The sequence below is a fragment of the Chrysemys picta genome, chromosome 2 (assembly GCF_011386835.1).
Source record: "Chrysemys picta bellii isolate R12L10 chromosome 2, ASM1138683v2, whole genome shotgun sequence".
Taxonomy (NCBI): domain Eukaryota; kingdom Metazoa; phylum Chordata; order Testudines; family Emydidae; genus Chrysemys; species Chrysemys picta.
The window spans coordinates 158,336,839-158,359,741 of record NC_088792.1 but is presented as its reverse complement, the minus strand read 5'-3'; the positions used below and the strand labels follow the sequence as shown (position 1 = coordinate 158,359,741).

The following is a 22,903-nucleotide window of genomic DNA, read 5'->3' as shown; positions in this document are numbered from 1 at the left end:
TCTCTCTGCCTCAGTTTCCCATCTCTATGAGAATCACGATACCTACTTTGCAAAGTGCTTTAAGAGCTCCAGATGACACGTCTTGGAGACGTATTCAGTACTAGTCATAAATCCAGTACCATTATTCCTCCACAGACACATGCTGCTGTACAGGGGAAAGATGTTTTGACAGCCATAAACACTTAAAAAAACCCAAGGATTCTAGCACGATCCATTTTTTAAAAATACCTGGTGAAATAACGAAGCCGACTAAATGGGTCTCACTTTGGTGGGTACGTTGCTGAAAACAGGCAGCAGAGGGAAGACTGAACTGAGATTTTAGACAAGTCCCTAGCTCACCCCTGCTTCCCAAGGCTGCAGATTTCTGCTTATAGAGTAAGCTGCCATTGCTTTCTGACATCTCTTAGGAAATGTGGTTGTGGGGGATTCCTAAAAAGAACAGGTGAGGGTAGATACATAGGGATAACGAAAAGAAAATACAAACAATAGTCGCCCCACCACTGGGGGAAAACGTACCAATGAAACTCCTTTTAGGATGACATTTTAGCCTCAGAAAAAAAAAAATCCAGACTTTAGAAGAGTCTCTGAATTATAAATAATGTTGCCACTTCATTTCTATGCTGTAGCCTTCCTTCAGCTTCCCATAATTAAAGGATGGGGATTGAGAGACACTACCACGGAAGATAAAAGCACCATCAGAATTCCCACCACTGCCGGATTCATTAGCAAGTCAACCTAACTGACAAGTCTGTTACTTGAAAATTGTAGACTTCTCTCCCTCTCTGGTTGTGACATGGTGACTGCGGCAGAGATCCGTTAGCGCCAGGGCTCTGCACGCCTGGAGTTACAGCGCTAATAGGAGGGGAGGAGACTGTGCTGGCCTGTATGCGTACAGGTGCACATCAGTTGGGTGGTGTCTTGATGGCTGGAAGGAATTGTGTGTGCCGAGCGGATCCGCTGCAATGGGGAAAGAGATGTTCACAGGACACACGGGAAGAAGCAAGCGGTTGTCTCGACGCTCAAGACAGCAGACGAGTAGCAGAGAGGGCCCAAGTCTGTTCCCTCTGTCAATCTCTCAGCATGTTATAACCATTCAGATGATCATCAGCACCAAGGCCAACTAGCAATCTGCCTTCTCCCTCCTAAATGCCTCCTCTTTCTCTGTCTCCCCTTCCCACGTCCATGCCAACCCTTATACCTTCTTGACGACAGTACAGGCTAGTGGACGAAGCATGAGACGGGGAAAACAGGACGCATTGGTTCTATTCCTAGCTCTTGCACTGACTTGCTGAGTGGCCTCTGGCAAGTCACATCTCTTCTCTGCCTATTTCTCCTCTCACAAGCAGGTTGTGCGGATTAACACTGGTTCAGTGCTTTGAAAATGCAAAGTGCTGTGTAAGTGCTAAGTATTGTCATTATCTTCTACAGCAAACGACCTCCTTCTCTTTATCCAAATCCCTCCTTAAAACACAGTCCCTCCTGAAAAGCATTTCAGTGATGAACCTTCCAAGTGATCTGCAGCGCTCTGACACTGCATCCTCAAGCTGCATAGCATGTGTATCTCAATGCTACTGTCTGAGTCTGATCCAGATTGTAAGAGATCTGGAAAGAGGGGGCCCAATTCTGCTCTCAGTGTAAATCCAGAGTCACCCCACGGAGGTCAGTGGAGAGATTGAGGATTGACACCAGTGATAGCTGAGATCAGAACCCGGTGGGGTGTTTTTATGTTTGCACAGCGTCGAGCATGCTGATGGCCTACAATAAAAAAGAACGAGCCTGATCCTCAATGGGCAATCTGAAGGCATCGGGGAAAGGAAAGGGGAATGAGGAGGAAAAGAAGGTTATAAGGGAAAGGAAGGACAGGAATCAGGAGGAGAGAAAACAGTAACTAAGCATGAAAAGGAGAGGAAAAACCTGGGAGTAAGAAAGAAATGGGGAGGAAGTTTAAAGGCCGAGGGAGGGATGGCTCAGAGCTAGGCCAAAGCACTTGGGCTATGTTCAGGAATGCCTGCCATTCCGCAATCCATGCCCACACGTCCGTTGCGGGCCCATCCACCCACCAGGAATGGGAAATTAAAACCATCCCTTCCGACTACAGCAAAAAGCAACCGAAAAATAAGACGACAGTTCAAACTGGAGAGAGCTGAGGATTAAGGCTAAGAGCCCCGAGATGAGGGAGGATGCACAGGGGGGCGAGGCAGCCATGTGGCTTGCTTTGTGTATGAAATCCTCATTAGAGGCCTGTAAGGACATGAAAGCGGCTTTTCCTGTTTCCGGTCCCCAGCGCCCCCAGGGGACCCTGACGGCTGGTTATCTGCTTTCACTGTCAGAGAAGGAAGTGCAGATTGAGGCTGTACACTAACGGCAGGGTTTTATGTGGTTACAGGGAAAAAAGGAGATCACACAGCATGTGTGCAAGCAAGCTGAGGAGGCAGAGACTAAGCAGTGCAACTGATATTTTGGGGGACTCTGGCCAGCTGATCAGGAGAGGCAAGGGCTCTGCTCTGATGGAGCTATTCCTCCAGACGGTGGACCTCTGTGCTAAGGATAGGCAGCAGGGATTTTAGACGCTCACTCCTGGTTTTTCAGCCCTCGTGGAAACCGGCCAGGGGACTCACTTGCACGCTGATGTAATTTAGTTTATACATAAGTCTGCGGTGGGAAGCATTCTACTTATGGGAATTTGAGTTCTCCTGACATTAAGACCAAGCACAAACTGGCCACACATGGAGGTAGCATCACCTGCATCACCTTTGCCAAAGCACCTTAGTCTTGGCCTGCATTACTCCCTAATATTCTAGTTCTGACCCCTCCCTACACAGCTCTGGCCATGCACCTCCCTCCTACCTGGCAGCCCCCTGCTATTCCAGCCCAGGGGCCCACACAGCCCAACCCTGATCTGCAGCCTTTTCTATTATTCTAGTCCTGCCCTCATCCCCAGCTCTGCCAATTCACCACAGTCCTGGGACCAGTACAAATTCGAAAAGAGCACTTCAGTCCTGAACTGCAGCTGGTCTCGAGTCTCAGGGCAGAGAGCCGACTGTGCCAAGTTTCTTCAGATTCTGGCCATCGTATAATTCATGCAAGACTAGTAAGCGCATGCACCAGCAACTGTTTTGGAGGAGAGTTCCCCAGGATCCCCTCATTCTATTCAGTATCTGGGTGACCTTCTCCCCTGCCAAGGAAGGCTGGATGCAGCTCCCTCCTGACCATTTGAAAACACTTTTTCTATCATCTGGGAAATAAACTGCATATCAATAGAAGCTGTTTATAGTCACTGCTGGTATGGTATCTCTGGATCCCTTCACACCAGTGTGGTCAGGCCCGGCTCTAGGATTTTTGCCGCCCAAAGCAAAAACAATTTTGGCCGTTCCCCCCCCCCCCGTTCTTTAATTAGCCCACCCCCGGCCCCGCCTCAACTCCGCCCCTTCCCCAAATCCCCAGCCCTGCCTCCTCCCCTCAGGCTCTCAAGCCTAGGAGGGAGGGGGAGGAGCGGCGCCCCCGCCGTGGCCACTCGGAGTCTCCCCCCCCCTCCCAGGTTTGAGAGCCTGGGAGGGAGGGGGAGCAGCGGTGCGCAAAACGGCCACTTGGGATCTCTCCCTCCCTCCCAGGTTTCAGAGCCTGGGAAGGAGGGGGAGCAGCGGCGCGCGAAACGGCCGCTCGGGATCTCCCTCTCCCTCCCAGGTTTGAGAGCCTGGGATGGAGGGGGAGACCCCGAGCCGCGTGAAACAGCTGATTCGCGCGCCGCTACTCGCCCTCCCTCCCTCCCAGGCTCTCAAGCCTGTTTCGCGCGCCGTGGCAGCAGCAGCGGAGGTGAGCTAGGGCGGTCGGGGCACATTTTTAGGGGCGGCATTCTGGTGCCGGCCATGCCGCCCCTAAAAATGTGCCGCCCCAAGCACCAGCTTGTTTTGCTGGTGCCTAGAGCCGGCCCTGAGTGTGGTACAAACCACCTGGCTGACCCATTCACTATGACAGCAGAATCCTGATTCTCCAAACCACCTGGGTGACACCAATTATGATTGTTATTTGCTTGCAGTTGCACCTACAACAGGAGGGGAGCCTTTCAGACACACAGGAAAGAGAAGGCCGCTGCCCCAAGGAGCCCACAGTCTAAGACAGACAAGTAGACAGACGTCAGGGATAGGGAATATTTGGGCTAAGACAAGGGCGAGTTTGATAGATTAGGAATTTAGGCTCTGAGGGAAGCCCTCATTAATCAGTAACACTCGGGTAGCTTCACAAACAGGGTGGTTCAAATCATCCGTCAGTTAAATCAAGATCCCCTTGCAATTAACATCCGATCAGAACCCACAGCTCCAAACGCAAAAGGCATTAAAGTCAATGAATCTTCAAACCTCCTGGCTTATTTAAACTGTTTCCTGCCCTAAATACTGACACATAGGATGTAATATCAACATGAAAGCACACAGTCCATCACCAACCCCAAGTCCAGCCAAGGCACTTCAGCCCTCACCCAAGGGACAAGAGGAGCCCAGCCAGGCTGAAGAACTGGAAGTTACAGAGTGCAGTAAAAAGCATCTGTTTTTTCACTGAGCTGATCTGGTGTGAATTTACACAAGCAGCTCCCAAGTGAAGGCCTGACCTCTCCAGCCACCCGATCTCTTTGCCCAACCCACACCTTAAACCATGTCATATTGTAGCTAGAACTTTGCTAACTCCGTGAAATTAAATGAGTGATTGCCAGCTATGAGTTTGTTACAGTTGCAAAAGGAAGAGACTGCATGATCCTAACCAGGGCCACCGAGAGCGGGTTTGGGCCCCGGTGAAAAAATTTTTTCGGGCCCCCCAGCAAGGGCAGACCGGCTAAACAGGGCCGATGAGAGAGGGGGAAGCTGGGGAAGCCGGGTCCCGGACCCCTTTTCGGACCGCCGGGCTCCGGTAATTTGTACTGGCTTCCCCCCACTCTCGTCGGCCCTGATCCTAACTCTGCCATAAGCAGGGAGATCTGGATGATAGAATCACCCCTTGAGATGGTTACTCTTAATGTGGCTGATAGAAACCTCATATCGCTGGACTACAGAATGGAGATTTTATGACACATGTGCCTCTGATTACAATATATTACCATTAATATAATGCCTGCTTTCTACTTATCTGTGTCTTTGGCTAATAAACTATAGAAGACCACCAGTGAAGCAGTAATAAAGTACAGCTGTTGAATCAAAGCCTGTTTCTAGGTCAAAGTGAGTTTGGGAGAGGCCGGGGAGAATGGGCTCTACCAGGGGAAACAATACTGAACTGAAACGAGAAGAGGATCCTCCAGGCAGCTTTAATTAATCTTTAGTTTTATCCCAGAAACGTTACTGGAGTTCTTGGCAAGCAGGCGAAGAAGAGGACGCAAGTCTGCATTTCCATAGTGCATCTCATTATTATCCAAATGGACGCCCCTGACTCTTTACAAATTGTATCGACTGTAGGAATTATATATGCACGTACCTGCACTCGTGCATACTTAGAGATAGGGAGAGGAGACGAGTCATTCTTGGTCACCATTGAAATGCAGCCACCATAGTCACGAAACTGGAGCCGTTTTAGAACGCACTGCAACAGTGCTCAACTGACAGGGGCAGGAAATGAAAAATGTCACATCCAAGTACAGGGGAAATGTAAGGAGACAGAAACAAATCACCAGAGCTGGAATCTGTAGTCAGGACACTGGGGTAAACAACCGTAAATCCTACAAAAGTGCTTTAATGACAAGTGGTCAGGAATTGCGTTTTACATCTCATCACCACACAGAGCTCACCACCACAACTCTGGGGGCCAAAGGAAGAATGTCAGCTGAATCACCAACACTGCTTTCAGTGCGATTCCAGAATTTCTCTAGACTTCTTGCACCCAAACAATGACTTGGCCTGAATCTACTTAGCCTGAAAGCTGGCTACCTCAGAACTCAAGGTGGGATGGAAGGGAGCTTTCTTATATGGATACATGATTATTATTATTTGCAGTACTGTTGCACCTAGGAGCCCCAGCCAGGGACCAGGACCTCGCTGTGCTAGGTGCTGTACACAGAACAAAAAGACAGTCACATGGAACCCACCTGGCTAGTTTAAGCTAAGATCTATTTCTTGACAATTAAATGAGACGGTTTTAATAGAATGCCAGAAGACAAAGTTGCTGTATCTTTTATGCTGAGGACTATCTACCTAATAAGCAACACAACTCCACCATAGGAGGTTTGGTTTTTTTAATAATCAAGAATATCTGGTTATAGTGTAAGCCACAAAAGCAAAACTCAAGTCAGTATGCCCCCCCACAATAAAAATCCAGGGCAGCCCTATGCACAGAGTGGTATACGTTGGTTTACTTTCAGACTTGGGATTAAACAACAATAAGCAAAAAAACCACCACCACCCAAACCCCAGATGTCAAATGTAAACTAAAATTGTTATTCAGCAATTTGCATCACTTACTGTCTTATTAAAGTCAAATGATTTTCGTTTCTCTCTGTTTCTCTCTCTCTCTCTCTCTCTCTCTCTCTCTCTCTCTCTCTGTTATTGTAATAAAATAAAGAATCTAGGGACTTCTGAAGACATTTTGCTGCACTAAATGAAATTCTCCTTTAACTTTTAGGGGTATAGTCTCACTTACAACTCCTGCCAACGCTGGTGGGACTTGCACAGAAATGAACATTTAAGAGTTCCATGGATGACAAGATCCCTACAGAGACGATGCATCAGTGGGTTATGACACACTGTAAGACACAAGGTAACTTCTTGCCATTAGCAAAGTGTGGCGGGAATGCAGTGATCCGGCAACAGGGGAGGTGGTATTCTCAAGGTAAAGGAACCAAAATGTCAAGTGACTGCAGACCAGTGCGTTCAGCCTCTGAGCTTGGACTGACTGAAGCCAATGGAAATTCTGGCATTGATTTTAGTGGGTGCAGGATCAGGCCCTAGAAAAGCAAACAACTCCTAGGAAGACCAGCTTTTTCATGTAAGCTCTACAGCTCATGGAAAGAAACAACACCAAATTCAACCCCCTCCCATGGCAGCAGAGGGTCAGGTGACTCATGGTCTGATCCTCATGGGATCCTTCCCCTCCCGCCCCGCCCCCCCAACGAAGGAAATTGTCTATAGAAAATAAGTCAGTGGGTGGCTTCTATGCCAATGGATTCATTATTAAATCCCTGCCTCCATGGTGAGCACCAAACACTGACTCAGTGCCAAAATCCACCGGCTCTGCTAAGGCTCGGTGGGATGATTTTGCGGAGCTTCACAGACTCAGTTCCTTCAAGGCTTTTATCTGACTGTGATACGTCATGCCATGTATATTTCTGTGTGGGTCTTTACTTCCTAGCTTCTCCTTGAACAAATTTCAGGGACACTGGCAGGTCAAATCTGGCCCAAAATTTAGGTGTTGAAAAAACGCTTTTAACTAAAATTAAGAGGAACAAAATAGTTCTGAAAATTCCCTTTTTTAAATTTCCAAAGGAAACATTCACCTCTAGCATCTGTAGCCCCAAAGTGGCAGCAATGCATTAGACTGCACTGCAACTTCCTAAGGACCAGAGACTGAAACGGATTAGAAAGCAAATGAAACTGACTAGTCCATTTTCCTCCTTCAAGCCCAGCAAAATGTAGCAAGTAACCAACAGCATAAATGGAGATAGACTGGATGTTTTAAGTGCTTTCAAGTTTTTAATAACTTCAGGTGTTTTGTGAAACACAGTTAAGTGCATTTGGCAGATTGAAGTACAAGATCAGGAACTAAGAGATTCGGGCTCTTTTTCCAGCTGTGCCAGAGGCTAACAGCCTGGACTTGGTCAAATCACTTAACCCCCATGTGCCTCGGTCTTCTCACTGTAAAATAGGGACGATACCTTCTTGTATGGAGTCTGTGAAAGATTATTTGCTTTTGGAAGGATTATGATTTTAAACCTGACACTGTCCCTTTAAATGATGCACGTCTCTAAGGAACATGACTATTGAGAGCACTTGATTCTGCTCATAGGAAAATGCTGCTACTTACTTTTTCAAGGGCTCTATCACCGTCTTTTGGATTTGGTTCACCTATTGGAAGAAAAGAGATTGTTACAAACAAATGTTGAAGAAACCTGTTTGAACTAAGTTATACATTTGTGAAGCATCTTCCATACTAGGGCTCAGGCCTCGAGGTGCTACCAGAGTACAAATTAACAACATCATCATCATCTTCATCAAATCTCACCCCACAACTTCATGTGCTCTGGAGCTGAAATGAAGTTTCCAGTGCAACTGGCAGCACTGGGACACAACTCTGGTCCTGTGCTCCCAAACCAGCAAAGACAGACGTGCTGTGAGGGCAGCGCACTTGGTCCTCCGTGGTGCGGGGATGAGAGAAAGGACCTCATGTTACTCTATAGAACTCTCTCTAGTCAGTTTAAGGACTAGCCCTGATAGGCACATGCATCTATTTTCATCTGAAGTGTCCCAGGATATGATAAATTAATCTGGGGGCCCTCCTAGGCTGAGAGAAGAAAGGGAAGGGGTAGGGGAGAGTTCACCTATATGGAGCAGATACACACACACACACACACACACACACACACAGAGCACAAGTTCCCATCCCCTCCTCCTCCCCACTTCAGTAAAACCCACACTCACCTTCTCTTGGTTGAAAGAGTCCATTCTCTTCATGGCAGTGTCCAGGGCTGTTACCATTGTCAGGAAATTGGGGTCTTGCTCACAGAGCGGGTTGGACAACAGGTCTGAAGAGATTTTCACGGCTGATTTCGACATGGCTGCAGTACGATGGGACCCAAGAGCATGTAAAAGAAGAAGAGAAGGTCCGTCAGTGACGCAGAGTTGCATAACAGGACAAGCACTTGCAAAATAATCCAGGTTTGCTGGAACTAATTCATTATCCCAGTTCTACAAAAGACGGTCTGGGACACAAACCTAAATCTTCAGCCACTAAGGCACTTAGTTCGGCACCTAAACTTTCCAGGGACACAAGTTGGAGGTTAAGAGAGAAGATTAAGAGAGAGGTACTGATTTTTTCATGTAAACACTGAGAGAATAGTTTTTATACAAGTTAAATATGGACCATTTAAATGCAAGATGCGATGCTGCCAGAAATAATACCAGACTAACAAAAGCATAACTTTCTTTTAAAAATAATGTAGACAGCTTTTTTGACATTTTTTTATACATCTGCTTTTTTTAACAGACTATTAAGCATTGCTCTGTCTCATTGTAGCTCCTCCACAATGAGAAAAAGCACAGTCCATTAAGTCTTCCAAAAAAGCTTTACAAAGATACATATTTTAAGTGGATTTAGTGCTGGGGGAAAGGGGCCAGACTGACAGGCCTAGAGAAGGAAGATCTTTATTCGCCTGCAAAACAGGTACAGCATGAGCAGAAGTAGTGCAAGCTTGTCACCAATGAGCCTGAGTTTTCTTCCAGAGGGAACCATTTCCCAGCAATGGGTCCTCAGCACACCCCTCCATAGGCAAAGACCTCTCTGCTGAGACGGCCAACAAGAGGGCCATCTGCTGTGGCAGTTGTGAACTGGCCACTTGGCCACCAGAGAGTCACAGAATTTAAGGCTAGAAGGGACCCCCGGGACCACCACTGAACTCAGATGCAACTTTAATTGCATCAAGACCCTTTTTGCTTTCTTTTAGATTTACAAGCATTTCTTCTTTTCTATCCAACCAACTGGCCTCATTTTTCAACGAAGAAAATTCAGGACAAAGACCCTGCAGCGTCCTCCCCACACACACCACTGTAGAAGGATAAGATGCGAGATCAATGAAGAGTTCGTACAGCAACAGGCTGAACGACATTCACGGTAAATAACTGGAATATAACGTAGGAAGATGAATAAAACAGAAAAGCCAATATGTAAGTAAAAAGAGCATAACTATCCAGAAATCTCTCTCTCTTTTCCCAGTAATGTTGCTATAAGTTATTCCAGTTAAGGATCTGAAGGCCAGACTCTTTTGTACAGTAGCGCAGAGGAGCTTTTTAAAGACGATCACTGTACAAACTTTTAATGTCTGAATTAAAGTCATCCTCAATGATGGGGCTTAAGATCACAAATCAAGAGATTAAATGCTCTGATTTAAAGGTTATACGCAATTATACAGAAATCTCAGAATTCATGTTCCGATGGCTGGAAAGCTCAGTCCAGAATGAGACACTCACTATGGAATAACAAAGCTACCGTATCCGACTATTATTCAAACATTAAGGGTTTAAACATTTAAACCTTTAGGCAGATGGGACAGAAACCTCATGTGAGACCACATCTGAGGAAGGATTTGTGCCAAAACAGGACTGGGCGAAAAACAGTAGAACTCTTTAGCTGGAAAAGAAATTACTATGTGCCCCCAAAATGCAGAGCGCTGGGACTTAATACAATTAGGATAGTGAGTGATGGCAGGCAATAGTCAGACAGATTCTCAGAGGCTGGGAATCAAGATTTGTGGGTTCTAGTCCCTACTCTGCCATTGATTTGCTGTGTGGCTTTGGGCAAGTCATTTCTCTCCTCTCTGTACCACCGTGTCTTTATCTGTACAACGGGGGAAGGAGGAGACTTGGTGGAGGAAGTGGTTAAATGTTTGCATGGTACTTTGCAAATTTAAAGTGCTGAGTATTATTAATATTAGAAAAAGTGACCGTAGGCCATCGCTGGTTATTCAAAGCAAGATAAAGCTACCATTGTATACTTAAGACAGCATCCATCTACACACCAAATCCAGAGCAGGATTTGTGGTCTAATGAGGCAGTTATATTTTATTTCAAAAAGAGAGGACTTTTATTACAAAAAAAAAAAAAAAAAAAAAAATCCCTGCTTCTTAAAGCCACCTCCCCTCTGGAAAGGGAGACAAGTGATGGAGATGCTGAGTGACCCTCAACCACAGCACAGCAAGTGTTGCAGGTAATTCTTACTGAGGTTTGGATCACCTTTTCCATCCATGCTGCTAAAACTGGCACGGCAGCATCCAAGTCTCCCAGGAAAACTGGTGCATCTGAGAAAGTGTCCGCTTATTTCAGAGTGTGTATCTATTGTTGGCAGAACATGGACTGGGCTGACTAGGTCAAACGTGCTGGTGAATGTTTACAGTCAGAGTGAACAATCAACCCCCTCAACACTCAGATACAATGGAAGAAATAAGACACTAGGAAGAACAGCAGCAGAGCTGATGCACTGCCAGACTTCTGCTGGACATGGGAACTACACATTAGCTAACTAACTACAGTTATCTCTTCATCTCTCTGTTACTCAGATATTGCGGGGCGAGGGAAGCCTCCAGAGGGCCTGAATGCCTGTTCAGGCATCTGTTCTCCATCCTCTATGGACTGGGACACTCTTTATTCACTGGCACCAAGTTTAAAATTCTCCCCTTATTCAGGATTTCATGCCTTTAAATAAGAAATCAGCTCATACCGGATCTGGACAGGGCCTGGGCTAATTTGCAACCCTGCCATGAAGCAGAACGGAAAAGGAGAGTCCTCCCACAGCTCCTCTGGGGCTTGAAATGCTCCATATAAAAACACCCACTGAAAGGGAGGGGAGGGGAATCCTTTACAAGGAAAAACTTGCCAGAGGAGCCCTGATAATGACTAATGTCCCAGGGAGAGAAGCTTTCACCTTGGATGGGTTTTTTTTCTTACAGCATTTGTTGTTCATGTCTATGATAGAAACATAGAATATCAGGGTTGGAAGGGACCTCAGGAGGTCATCAAGTCCAACCCCCGCTCAAAGCAGGACCAAACCCCAGATAGATTTTTGACCCAGATCCCTAAATGTCCCCCTTGAGAACTGAACTCATAACCCTGGGTTTAGTAGGCCAATGCTCAAACCACTGAGCTATCCCTCCCCCCTGGTGATGATTGTGCTGTGTGTGTAGCTATGTATCCTCTTGCCCTACTGCTGGCAGGCAGCAAAATGTGAGTTCTTTTTAGCATACCTGTCTCTTTATAAATCAAGTCACCGTGAGGTGCTTATGGAGATTGGACCAGCCCTCACCTGCCTATCCATGTAATTTGACTTGGCTCCAATGCCCAGTGGGCCAATAAAAATAGAGACTGCTCCAAACTCTGTGCTGCAAAAAAGCCATCTCTGTTTAAAACAGCTCTTTTCTGCATGTTCCAGAAGGCTGCTCAGCTCGCTTCAGTAACTGGCAATCACTAATCTCCACTTCCCCCAGTGTCTCTTCCTTCAGATTGTCTAGTCTTTTCATCTTACCCATGTTTGTTTAAACCCTGTATTGTGTGATGCGGTTAGATTGGGTTCCTACTGGAGAAACTGCTAAGTGAGCAGCAGGACCCCATGGGCATAAGGGACGCACACCTGCACAGCAGATGTCACTCTCTGACCTCGCAGAAGCAAACAGCTGGGGCAGTGACATGAAGAGACTACTTGTTTATTGCTTCCTACCTAGCCCACTGCAGCAAGACCAAGCCAACTATTAGGCAGAACTTGCAGGGTTACTCTTACATGTGAGCCATTAAGTTGGCAAAGTGATATAAATGAAATGCACACACTTAGCACTTACATAGTGCTTTACAATGTCTCTCGCTACGTGAGGATACAGTGACCAATCCAAGGGGGCCTCATTCTCAGCTGGGCCCTTCAGTCGCTACCCTACTATAAATAAGAATGATCCCAAATTTTCAAAGGCAGAAACTGAGCCACAGAGAGGTGAAGAGACTTGGCCAAGGTCACACAGCAAGCGGGGGCTCAGGAGAATGAGGTTCTATTCTTGGCTCAGCCAATGGACTCACTATATGACTCTGGGTAAGTAATGGTTTAGGAGCCCTCAAGAGGACTGTCTTGTACCTAAGGGACTGAACTGGAACTCAAGCGATCTGGGTCCAGTCTCCAGCTCTGTCACAGGCTTCCTATGACCCTGAGAAAGTCACTTACTCTTTTAATGGCCTGATTCCCAGTCTGTGCCTCACATTGTTACATACCCACATCTGCATCTGTGCTCTTCTTCATGTCCTTCTGCAGTTTCTTAGTCTGTTCTTCCAGCCTGAAATAGGAAAGAGTAAGACTAAATTCTGAATCTTTAAAAGATAAACAAACATATACATGACAACTATGCCAACAGGCCAGCTGGTAGTTAAAAGGCAACTGGACACGTTTCTATTATGTATAATGCTGTTTAACCATATAACTAATTTCAAGTGACCTCCCACATCTCCACATGACCCTTACGTTTTTATTCTTACTTTTATAGTAAACATATCAGATATAGGTCTATACAATATAACAGTTACTACAACTACAACATTAGACCTTACAAACGTTGATGGTTTTGGACTCCTTGAAGATATTCTGGACATTTTATTTTCTTTGCTTTAGAATTGTAATAAAATTGTCAGTACCTCATGACGCCCCACAGGTTGCAACCCACTGACTGAGAAACACCGATCTAAACCATCACAAAATTACCATGCACTCAGCGGGAGAACAAGCTGCTGAGCAACACAAGGAAAGATGCAATAAGACTAAGTTGGGTGAAAAGCAGATCCATGATCATCCCCAAACTGGTTAACACTTACTGCTGAAGTTTCCCATATTCCCTTTCGAAGTCTCTCTCCACCTGGGGGAAGGAGAAAGAGAAACCACATCAGCTCAAACACATTAGAGCACAATTCAAAAAAATCCACCCAGGCCCCTGTCCTTCCCGCGGAAATATGAACTGGAATGATCTGCAAGTATCAACAGATACATGTCAAGCTATTACTATTTATATAGTGTCAACGGCATGCTAGGCACTTTAGAGACAAACATGAGGATAATGGGTAACATTTTCAAAAGCACCTAAGTCCCATTTTTAAAAGAGTTTTAAGCACTTAGGAGCCCTAAGGCCTGGTCTGTACTTAAAATTTAGATCAATCTAGCTACATCACTCAGGGGTGGTAAAAATTCACACCTTTGAGAGCCGCTGTTAAGCAGATCTAGTCCCGGGTGTAGACGTGGCTAGGTCAATAGAATTCTTCTGTCAACCCAGCTGCCGACGCTCAGGAAAGTGGGTTATTTACATAGATGGAAAAACCTTTTCCATTGATGTAGGAAGCATCCACAATACAGTGCTTTAGTAGCACAGCTGTAGTGTGCCACTGTAGTGCCCGGAGCACAGACATGGGCTAAGTCTCACTGGACTTCTAAATCACTTGGATGCTTTTGAAAATTTTACCCAAGGTTCCTGCCCTGATGATATTACAATCTAAATACAGAACTTGTTTAGCTTGTAAACTATATAAGACCCAAATAAGATCTGAAGCCTAAAACCTTGAAAGTATCTGGAGTATTAAATAACAAAACTTTTGGTGGTTCCTCCTAATTTAGTTCCAAAGTGCTCACTGGGGTTTCAGATCAGGAAACATCATGAATCTTCCTGCACCAGCAAAATTCTAAAGTTCTGAGTTTCATTCTAAGGCATCAGGGGAAATATCGAAAGGTGGAGATATGAGTGTAGTGTATTCTGTGTAGTGAAATTTGTATTCAAGAAATACCCAATGGACCCAAGTAAGTGGGTGCTATAGCGTTTCCCAAAAGTAGAAGTGACACCAGTGTTTTCTGTTACTAGACAGACCAGACCATTTTAGAGAAAAAGTCATTGCCACCAGCTGTGTCAGTTCACTCTGAGGACATGCTAGGGCACATGAACTGGAAACTGACAAAATAAATGGCGCCGTTCCAAAAGCACACAAAGGTGGCAGCCCAACAGGTATAATGACACATGAACACACATGCAGTACTGTCCGTTTTACACAGCCCTGCTCGGTGTTTACAGAAGAAGAGCAGGTCATATGAGAAATGTTTCTGCTCGGGGGTCCAGAAACACTGTGTGCATACGTTCACCCATGGTAATGGAGAACGGGACCTGGGGCATGCCCCTCTCTCCTCTGACACCAAATTTAAATGACTCCACACTCCCCTTTGCCGATTATTAAGTATCTATCTTCTCTGCATGCAACTATTTTGTATTTCCATGTCACTAATATCGGTTCTTCGGGCTTCAGTAACTGGTATTCTAGGCCTCTTCCTTTTCCCTTATGATTTGCCTGTGTGATGTGCCCCAGCACTCCTCCCAACTCCCATTCTAATCCATAGGTTCTAATCCACCACAGAATCCGGACTGCTCCAAGCCTTAGACTTGAAACTGGGTTTGAAGCAGTTTAAGCTCCATTAGAGAATGCACAACTGAAGGGGTGGCAGTGGCTATTGGCTGCTACAGCTGAGTTCTTAGTCAGATTAACTACTGCAGTTGTCCCAAAGATTGGTAATTTTGTATTTAAGCACTTCTTTTCTGATCACTTCCTATGAAACTACACATTCTCTGTACCATACCCTCTGTCTCCATCAGCTCAGGTAACCAATGGCCCCCTTCTAAGCCTCAAGATACCACTGGTTCTCCATGCCCCCCAAATTCTAATACATGGCCCTATTGCAAACAAATCCACCAAACCATGGGGTGAAAAGAAAACAATTTTATTATTTTAATTGCAGTTCTCAGTGTGCTGGGCACTTTCCAAAGAGATGAAGATAGAGTCACTGGCCCAAAGAGTATACAAGCTAAAAAAAAAATCACCCAAGCAGAGAAGTATTCTCCAAATATGACATCAATGATTTCCTATTCCAATCTGCTGTCTGACAGAAAATCTCCAATGAGCTACGATACTCCATGGTGCTTTCATTCCAGGTGGACTGTTTTAACACATACTTAAACATTCATTCCACATCTTATCAACCAAATAAAGCACATGGATTTCAACTGACCAGCCAAGAGTAAACGTGTACTTTTGTTGTTATGGGATCAAAACTTGGTTCTTTTTCGTGGTTAAGCTGCCACGCTATTAAACAAGCAGCAAAGCGTTGCGCACAGCCAAGACTAGAATGAACCAGAGTATTTTTTTTAAAAACGTACTCCATGCTGCTCCAGGCATTTGAGACCGAGACTCACAGCAACAAAATATAGCTACAGAAACAACACATTTAATAAAATCCCCCCCTTGGTTTTCAATTCCAATTGCTATAAGGCCAACATTTTAAAGTGGAGACCTACAGGTGTAAATGTCACCCTCATTTTTTGCAATCCCCCTTTCTTAAATATCTTCTGAGTTTGCAGGTTCAAATCCACCCAAAGTCAGTAGTGACTGAGTCACTGCAATCTGACGGCTGTTTGGTGGGTAGTGAGTTTGGTGAGCTTCGGTCAAATTCCAAGGGGATATGTGTCCAGGCCAACAGAGACCACCACTACTGGCACCCACGCTGGCTGTCTCTGTAGACTGAAAAGCTCCAGAGACTGATCTCCCTTTCTCGCTGCTAAAATTGGTCCCTCCAGGACAGGGTGGATCAATGAGGGGGCAGCTTGCATAGCCAATGCCTGGTTCACAGCTCTGCAAAAATCCACGACAGCTGGTGCCTTCAGGTCAGGTAACCAGCACATAGTAAAATCACCCTATATTTCTATGGTTGTTCCGGCTGTAAAAATAACCCCAGACTATTGCATTCTATTTATATGTCTGTGTGAACTGTCCTGGTTGCAAACCAAAGGGGGCCGGCATGACTCAGGCTCGAGTCCTTTGACGGCTGATGGTATTATTCCCCCTGTTCTCAGCACGAAGCTCCATCCCGTTGTAGATGTACTATTCAGAAGAATTTCCCTTTCATTTGGTCAGCAATCAGTTCTTTCTAGGCTTAGTTGCAAAGGGTGGGGAGGCTCGGGATGAAACGGAATGTAAAGATGCTGAGCGGTTCCTGACATTTGCTGATTTACCCATTATTGTTCAATTTCTCCCCTCTACCTGCAGTGCCTGGGGGTGAAACAAAGGCATCTCGGTCTATTTGACATGAGGGAGGCCACAACTCTCACACAGAAGTTACTTTTCTAGTGGAGTACACGTGTTCCTCAAACTCTCATCCTGCCCTATCTTTCTTGGGTTCCCTGCCTAGTCGTCTTGTGTGCACTCTGCATATCAGGGATTGAATCCTCTTCTTCACAAGGCAGCACATCAAACACCCCTCCCCACTCACATCCCCAATGACATTTATACAGAGACAGCTGCCCAAGCATTAGTCTTGTTTCACCCCCACAGTAACAGTTGGCTACCAGTCACTGCATTCTGCACACCCATGTGCCTCTGCTAGCTACTATTAATTATTATTTCTATTACAGTAGCACCCAGAGACTCCAACTGAGGCTCATGGACCATCATGCGACACAAATAAGTCCCTGCCCCAGAATGCTCACAATCCGGGTTTATGTAAAGATGCAACAGGTGGATGAAAGAGACAAATGCAGTGGGCTGCGAGGGCAAGGTAACAGTACACCAAGCACGTTATGCATAGTACCCAGCAGCTTCAGCTCTCACTTAGATTTCACCAGCCTGGAAACTCAATGGCCGTAGGCATCTGACACGTAAAGCAAAAAGCTACTGATAGAGTTACCAAGTTAAAAATAATGAGCACTAGAGGTACTTTGAAGAAAAGAAACCATCTAGGTAAGTTTCCACATTCAAATAATTCCTCCCTCCAACCCACCTCACTCACTTTTGGAAGCTTGAAACCAAAATCTGTTCTCCTTACTGAAATGCTTTTTGTTCCATGCACATTGGTTAGTTATTGTAAGATTGCTCCCGAGTGCAGACTTAGGACTTTTAACTGAAGTGCTCTTTAAAACCCCCCAGTGAATTACATTGACTTTGTAACAAATCCAAGAAGGGGTCGAACTTTGGGCTTTCCAGCCATGATAGAATCTGTATAACTCAAAGGGGCTGTTGTAATCAGCAATGTGGTAGAGAGGAAATGATGCAAGACCAATGAGCACCACAAGAGGATGGAAAGGCAGTACTGTGAAGAGCCTTCTTACTCTCCTGGAGGAAGGGTGCTATTGATTTCCACATGGCATCATTTCATTGGACTCAGACTCCCTTAATGGGACTTGGCAACAAGAGGGAAGAGAAAAAATTGTGTAGTTAAGCCAAACGTTTTATTATAACCACAAACTTCTGCTGGGTATGTGCCATCCCATCAAACACAACGAAGATCCCACCTAGACAATGCAAGTTGTGTGCATAAATTGGGTGCAGCAGAACAATTAGCACAAGACATAATAACCCCTTTGTGTCTGACAGTCGAGTACCTTGAGCCAAAATAATCCTGAAATGAAGTGAAGCCGGAATACAAGCCTGTACACCCATGACTAGGATTTTGTGGACTTCACAAACTACAAGCCACACCTACCCATCTTCTAAGTAAGGCTATGGGTGGATAAGCAGTGCACAAAAGCAATGCTGCTCCTATGCCGTTCCCCAAAGAGCATCATGTGCAGCTAGAGGGATGGGACTCACCCCGCTTCAGCTTTAATGAGAGGGGGTGGAAGGGAGAGTGTAATAGACACAGTCACCTAATTCACCAGGCCCGTTAATTTCATCCCACCAATGCTGTTACTCCGGTATTAGAGATTTCAAATGTTAGTCATGTGCAGTGGAAACTAATTATGGCAAACTTGCTGGGATGGAATTCTTGTTCTAATGAAGCTTAGTTATCGAAAGGTCTCAGGGAACACCAAAATCTTTGGCTAAATCAAGGGAGCAGGGTCTAGCAGACTCTGAAGTCTACAACCCAGGTTTGTGAGCTCTGGAATACACTTTGCCAATCATGCCCAGCCAACTCACTCAAGGTCAGCCAGTAACAAAGTGGGGGAAGGATACACCCCGAATTGAGCAGACTGAGGTGGGGAACCCCTGACCAACTCGTCCAAGGTTATTGGGGGCGGCTGTGCTCTGAATTCCTCTCTTCCAAGAGTGAAAATGAGCTGACTGGCTTCCCCTGCTTTGCCTGGCAGTGGTAGGAGGCTGTGCTCCAGGCTCAGAGCTCACTGTGGAGAGGCACAAGCTGCAATTCTTTTCAGCCACCTGCCGACTCAGATGACCCAGTCCCCACTGAAGAGCATGGTACAACCCCAGGGTGACCCAGATGAACTTCAGTTAGCTGGGACTCCACTGCAGCTTGAACAGTGTAACTTGTGCTTAGAGTGAAGTTGTCCTGGGGGTGGGGAGAAGGGGAGAGAGAAGGGAACTGTCTCCACTATAAGAGGCATCCACTGTGTACTGGATTTAAATAATAAACATTCTGCACACAGATATAATTCTAACAGGTTTAGGTCCTATCGCTGGGCATCAGTTTAATTGGGCTGCATTACTATGTCCTCTATCGTTCCCCTGACAGCAGGTCCTCTCTGTATATTAGATCCTCCCACCCAATCTTCTCGCCTCTGTACAAGCTCAGTGACAGATGCTCTTTTCAGGGGAAGAGGAGGGGAGAGATTATTCCGTCTGGAATTGGATTTGCCCAGGTTTAGGTGGAAACAAAGTAGTGACATGCCGGAGGGTGTGGGGGGGTGGGAGATCACTTCAGTTCACCAGCTGATATTTCCTACAGGGGTTTCCTTCTACCTAAAGAGCTACACGGTGGCTGACACTTTGCCCTTCTTCAAAGGATCAGCAGCGAGTGGGCACAAGGAGTCATGACTAATTCCTACTGCAGCCCAGTCAACTTATTTTCCAGTGCTCCTACTAGTACTAGAGCCTTTTAGCACAAAAGCTTTGGTGAGCTAAGCCTGCCATGTCAGAATGATTCTGTCTCTCTCCCTGTGTTGGAATTAGCATGCTCTGGTGGGAACCAACTGCTAAATTCTGACAACTGCCCTTTTTTTTTTTTTTTTTTGTGGTACAATCTTGTGAGTGGGAGATCCTCTCCATAACCGCTTCCCTTCTGATGAGCTCTGGATGGAGCCCTGGAGATGCCACACCTTCCCACTTCCTGCAGAAGCCTCCAGAGGCCAACATCTGGAATAAAATGGAGAGCTAAAGCAGATTGTACTGCTGTTCACAAAAGCCCACACAGATGGAATGTCTCAGCCTGCAAGGGGGAGGTAAACTCGGAGGTCTATGCTAACTAGCTTAGCTACAAAGCAGCCCATCACTTCCATACCCTGAAACTAAGAGGAGTGTAAATCTGAAGGTCAGATTCTCAAGGGAGATTGGTAGGTTCAAATATTAACTCTCGTTCAATCTGAGCTCCTGCTCTACCATTAGGAGGGCTAGCTTCAGAGGTGATAGTGGAGACCTTGGTGTGTGGCACTATGTGCAGCAACACAGTTTTATGTAGTATAAGGTCTTTCAGACAAACTGCATCCTGAAACACTTTACATAGTTAAACAATACATTATGGCACAGGGAAAGGGAAATTCACAGCTGCAGACAAAGAGAATATGTACTCATATGAGAGACAAAAATCAGATGGGGCGGAAATGTCCAAAAACACCGTTCAAGTCATCAGGCGATGCGTAGAAGAAGGCTCTTGCGCCAGCAGAAAAGAAACCAGTGCTAGATAGGTGGATGGAGCAAGTAAGGAAGTGAGACAGTCAGAATCTCTGCAATCCAATAGAGAAAGTCAATGAGGGATTTAAAAACAAAAAAAGGGTAAGTTTGAACTGGATCTTGAAATAAACAGGGATCTAGTGGATTTGCCTGAGGCTGGGGGTTGTATTTCTTTGCAGAGAGCAGCATTCAACACATGAGGTCTGGAGCACTAGAACTTGGGAAGACCACAGAAGAGTGAAAAGGAGTCAAAGGCCCTCATTAGGGTTTCAACATTGCCGTTCTTTAAAAAGGTCCCTTGCTTAAATTTTGCACTGCCAGTCTGAAGCAGAAGCAGAAAACTGTCGTTCTGCAGCACCACAGAATGACACCATCCTTTAAATAAAAGATTACAATTCATCAATATTGGGAAGTGGCAGAGTAAACCCTCCGTCTCAAGGGGAAACTTCATGCCACAAAAAGCATCTTTGACACCGTAATACAAATAACCCACGCATCCTAAGGAATTAGCAGTGGTGGGAGTCCCACAGAGGAAGGATCAGGAATGTTAGTCTGTACAGGGGATTAGTTCACCAATGCAGTTATAATTATAAAGCCAATGTCTCTGTCACACTAGCGATCAGGACGCTTCTTTTAAAGCAGGTACGCAGGTTAATTCAGGGATTGCTACTGTGAGCACTACAGCTTTCACAGGACAAGGACCATCTGCTTAAGCAGGGAAAATACCACAGCCAGCTGCAAGAAACAGCGCTTGGGAAAGGACTTTCAAATTCATCAGAATACAAAATGCTTTTTTAATTTTCTTTTAAAGCAAATGCTGTGCAGCACAAATTAATTCATGCCTGAGTACTAAGCATCTCAGCCTCCTCTGATAAGCTTTCCTTTGGAAACAGTTATATTCAGCGATCTGAACCACTCCCCCTCCTCCATCTGCTCAGAAAGGATGAACAAACAAGCCATTGCTGAAAGAAGGAAGGAAGGAAGCATGTTCAGTCATCTCCTAGGAAAACTGTGCCAGAATGAAAGAGCCCCCTCCCTTAAAAAACAGATCCCGAGACCAAAATACTGCATGTAGCTGGGACTCCCCCTCACCCACAGCGCAAGGATGTGATGGTCAAACACAGCAACAGGTTCTGCTCACTCACACTCCCCTCCCACATACACACACAAAAATGGGACGAGTCAAAGTGCTGGCTTGACTCACCAGCCACATGATCACAGACTGGATCTAAAAAGGGGGAATTGGTTTACTCACTGTCTTGGGTACAATCTGTTTCTTGGGCTGCCCAATCTTGAACGGAATCCTGGAAAAGGGAGGAGGGAGAGATAAGGAATATGTAAGCGAACAAGAATAGCTGGCCTCACATGCGACAATGTCAAAAAACACGTTCCCCAAGCTCTTTCTTAGAGAAGGATTTTTGGATGCCAGCTTCAGTGGAATAACATCCCAGATCCTGGTACTACATTCAAGATAAAGTACATCTCCCTTTGGAGTCGGCTTCAGCTCTGGCATCAGTGATCTTCCCAAACAGCAGTGCCAGCTGGGTCTCCAGCAATGAAATCCCCCTTTTTCCTCCGGTCAGTGTCCTATTAATACAACTAAGGGCTCTAGATGTCCAAGGCACTCCTTGGCAGCACAAAGGTCTGAAGGTGGTGCAAAATTTCAAAATAAATCTGAAAGAGGAGGCGGGGGTGGGGAGGAAGGAATCAAACACTGCAAATATTTCCAAAGAGAATATTAAAGGGGGGGAAGGGAAAGACCCTCAAAAACCACCACCCAAGTGTCTGGAGTTTTGAGCTGCTTCAAATGATTTTTCTTTCAACAGCTGCAGCGATGGCTCACCTGCCAGCTGAACAGCCTTCATTCTTAAAAACCTTAATATGGTTGTGAGTACAATCTGGATGAGCTATTCCCCCCATCCCCCATAAGCTAGTTGGAAGGTGAAGAGTGCTCACGATGTATCCATTTTTGGCTCAGTCAGATTTTGTGGTCATAGTCATAAAGCAATTAAAATAATTAAGTTTCTTTCTCCACTTGATAACCAAAGTAATAAAAACACAATAATTCAGCCATTGCTTTCAATGTATTAGACTAATTTATGTTGTCTGGTTAAAATTCATGGTCCATAATGTTCCCAGTTTATACTAAACCCAGTTTACAGCATATTATGCTGATGTAGCTACGGGGAGAATTCAGTTACATATTTTTTAAAAAGGAATAGCCTTATCCTGTCTCAAACAATATTCTGTACCACATGCAAAACAGAAGGTGCAGAAGTCCCCTAATGGTCCTGTGCAAACAGTAACAAATTGTCACATTTTTTACTAAAATTGATTTTAAAAATCTAATTTAGTTTATATTATTTAATCTCTTAACCAGTTAATTTTTGTCAGTATTGCAGAGTGAAAATGGCTAGTCAGTTTCACAAATGTCTCTAATCAGTTTCACTTACAGGTTGAAGGGTTGTTGAGGAAAGTTTTAATTCAAACTACGCTGATTTCCAATGATTATTTTTAACCGTGAAAACATTGTTATTACCCTATCGGTT

At 45.3% G+C, this 22,903-nt stretch overlaps 1 protein-coding gene across 2 annotated transcripts in view; it reads right to left on the bottom strand.

Annotated features, from left to right (window-relative positions):
• The window catches only part of BIN3 (bridging integrator 3), a 56,671-nt gene that overhangs the window by 16,188 nt on the left and 17,580 nt on the right, over positions 1-22,903 (bottom strand). The window contains exons 2-6 of one of the 2 annotated variants that reach the window (XM_005285127.5): positions 21,610-21,658; positions 13,524-13,564; positions 12,930-12,991; positions 8,610-8,746; positions 7,996-8,036 (exon numbers count right to left, since the gene is read on the bottom strand). In XM_005285127.5, coding sequence (XP_005285184.1) covers positions 7,996-8,036; positions 8,610-8,746; positions 12,930-12,991; positions 13,524-13,564; positions 21,610-21,658 — 330 coding nt within the window. The remainder of the gene's footprint in view (positions 1-7,995; positions 8,037-8,609; positions 8,747-12,929; positions 12,992-13,523; positions 13,565-21,609; positions 21,659-22,903) is intronic. The other variant, XM_042840311.2, reaches the window with a different exon arrangement.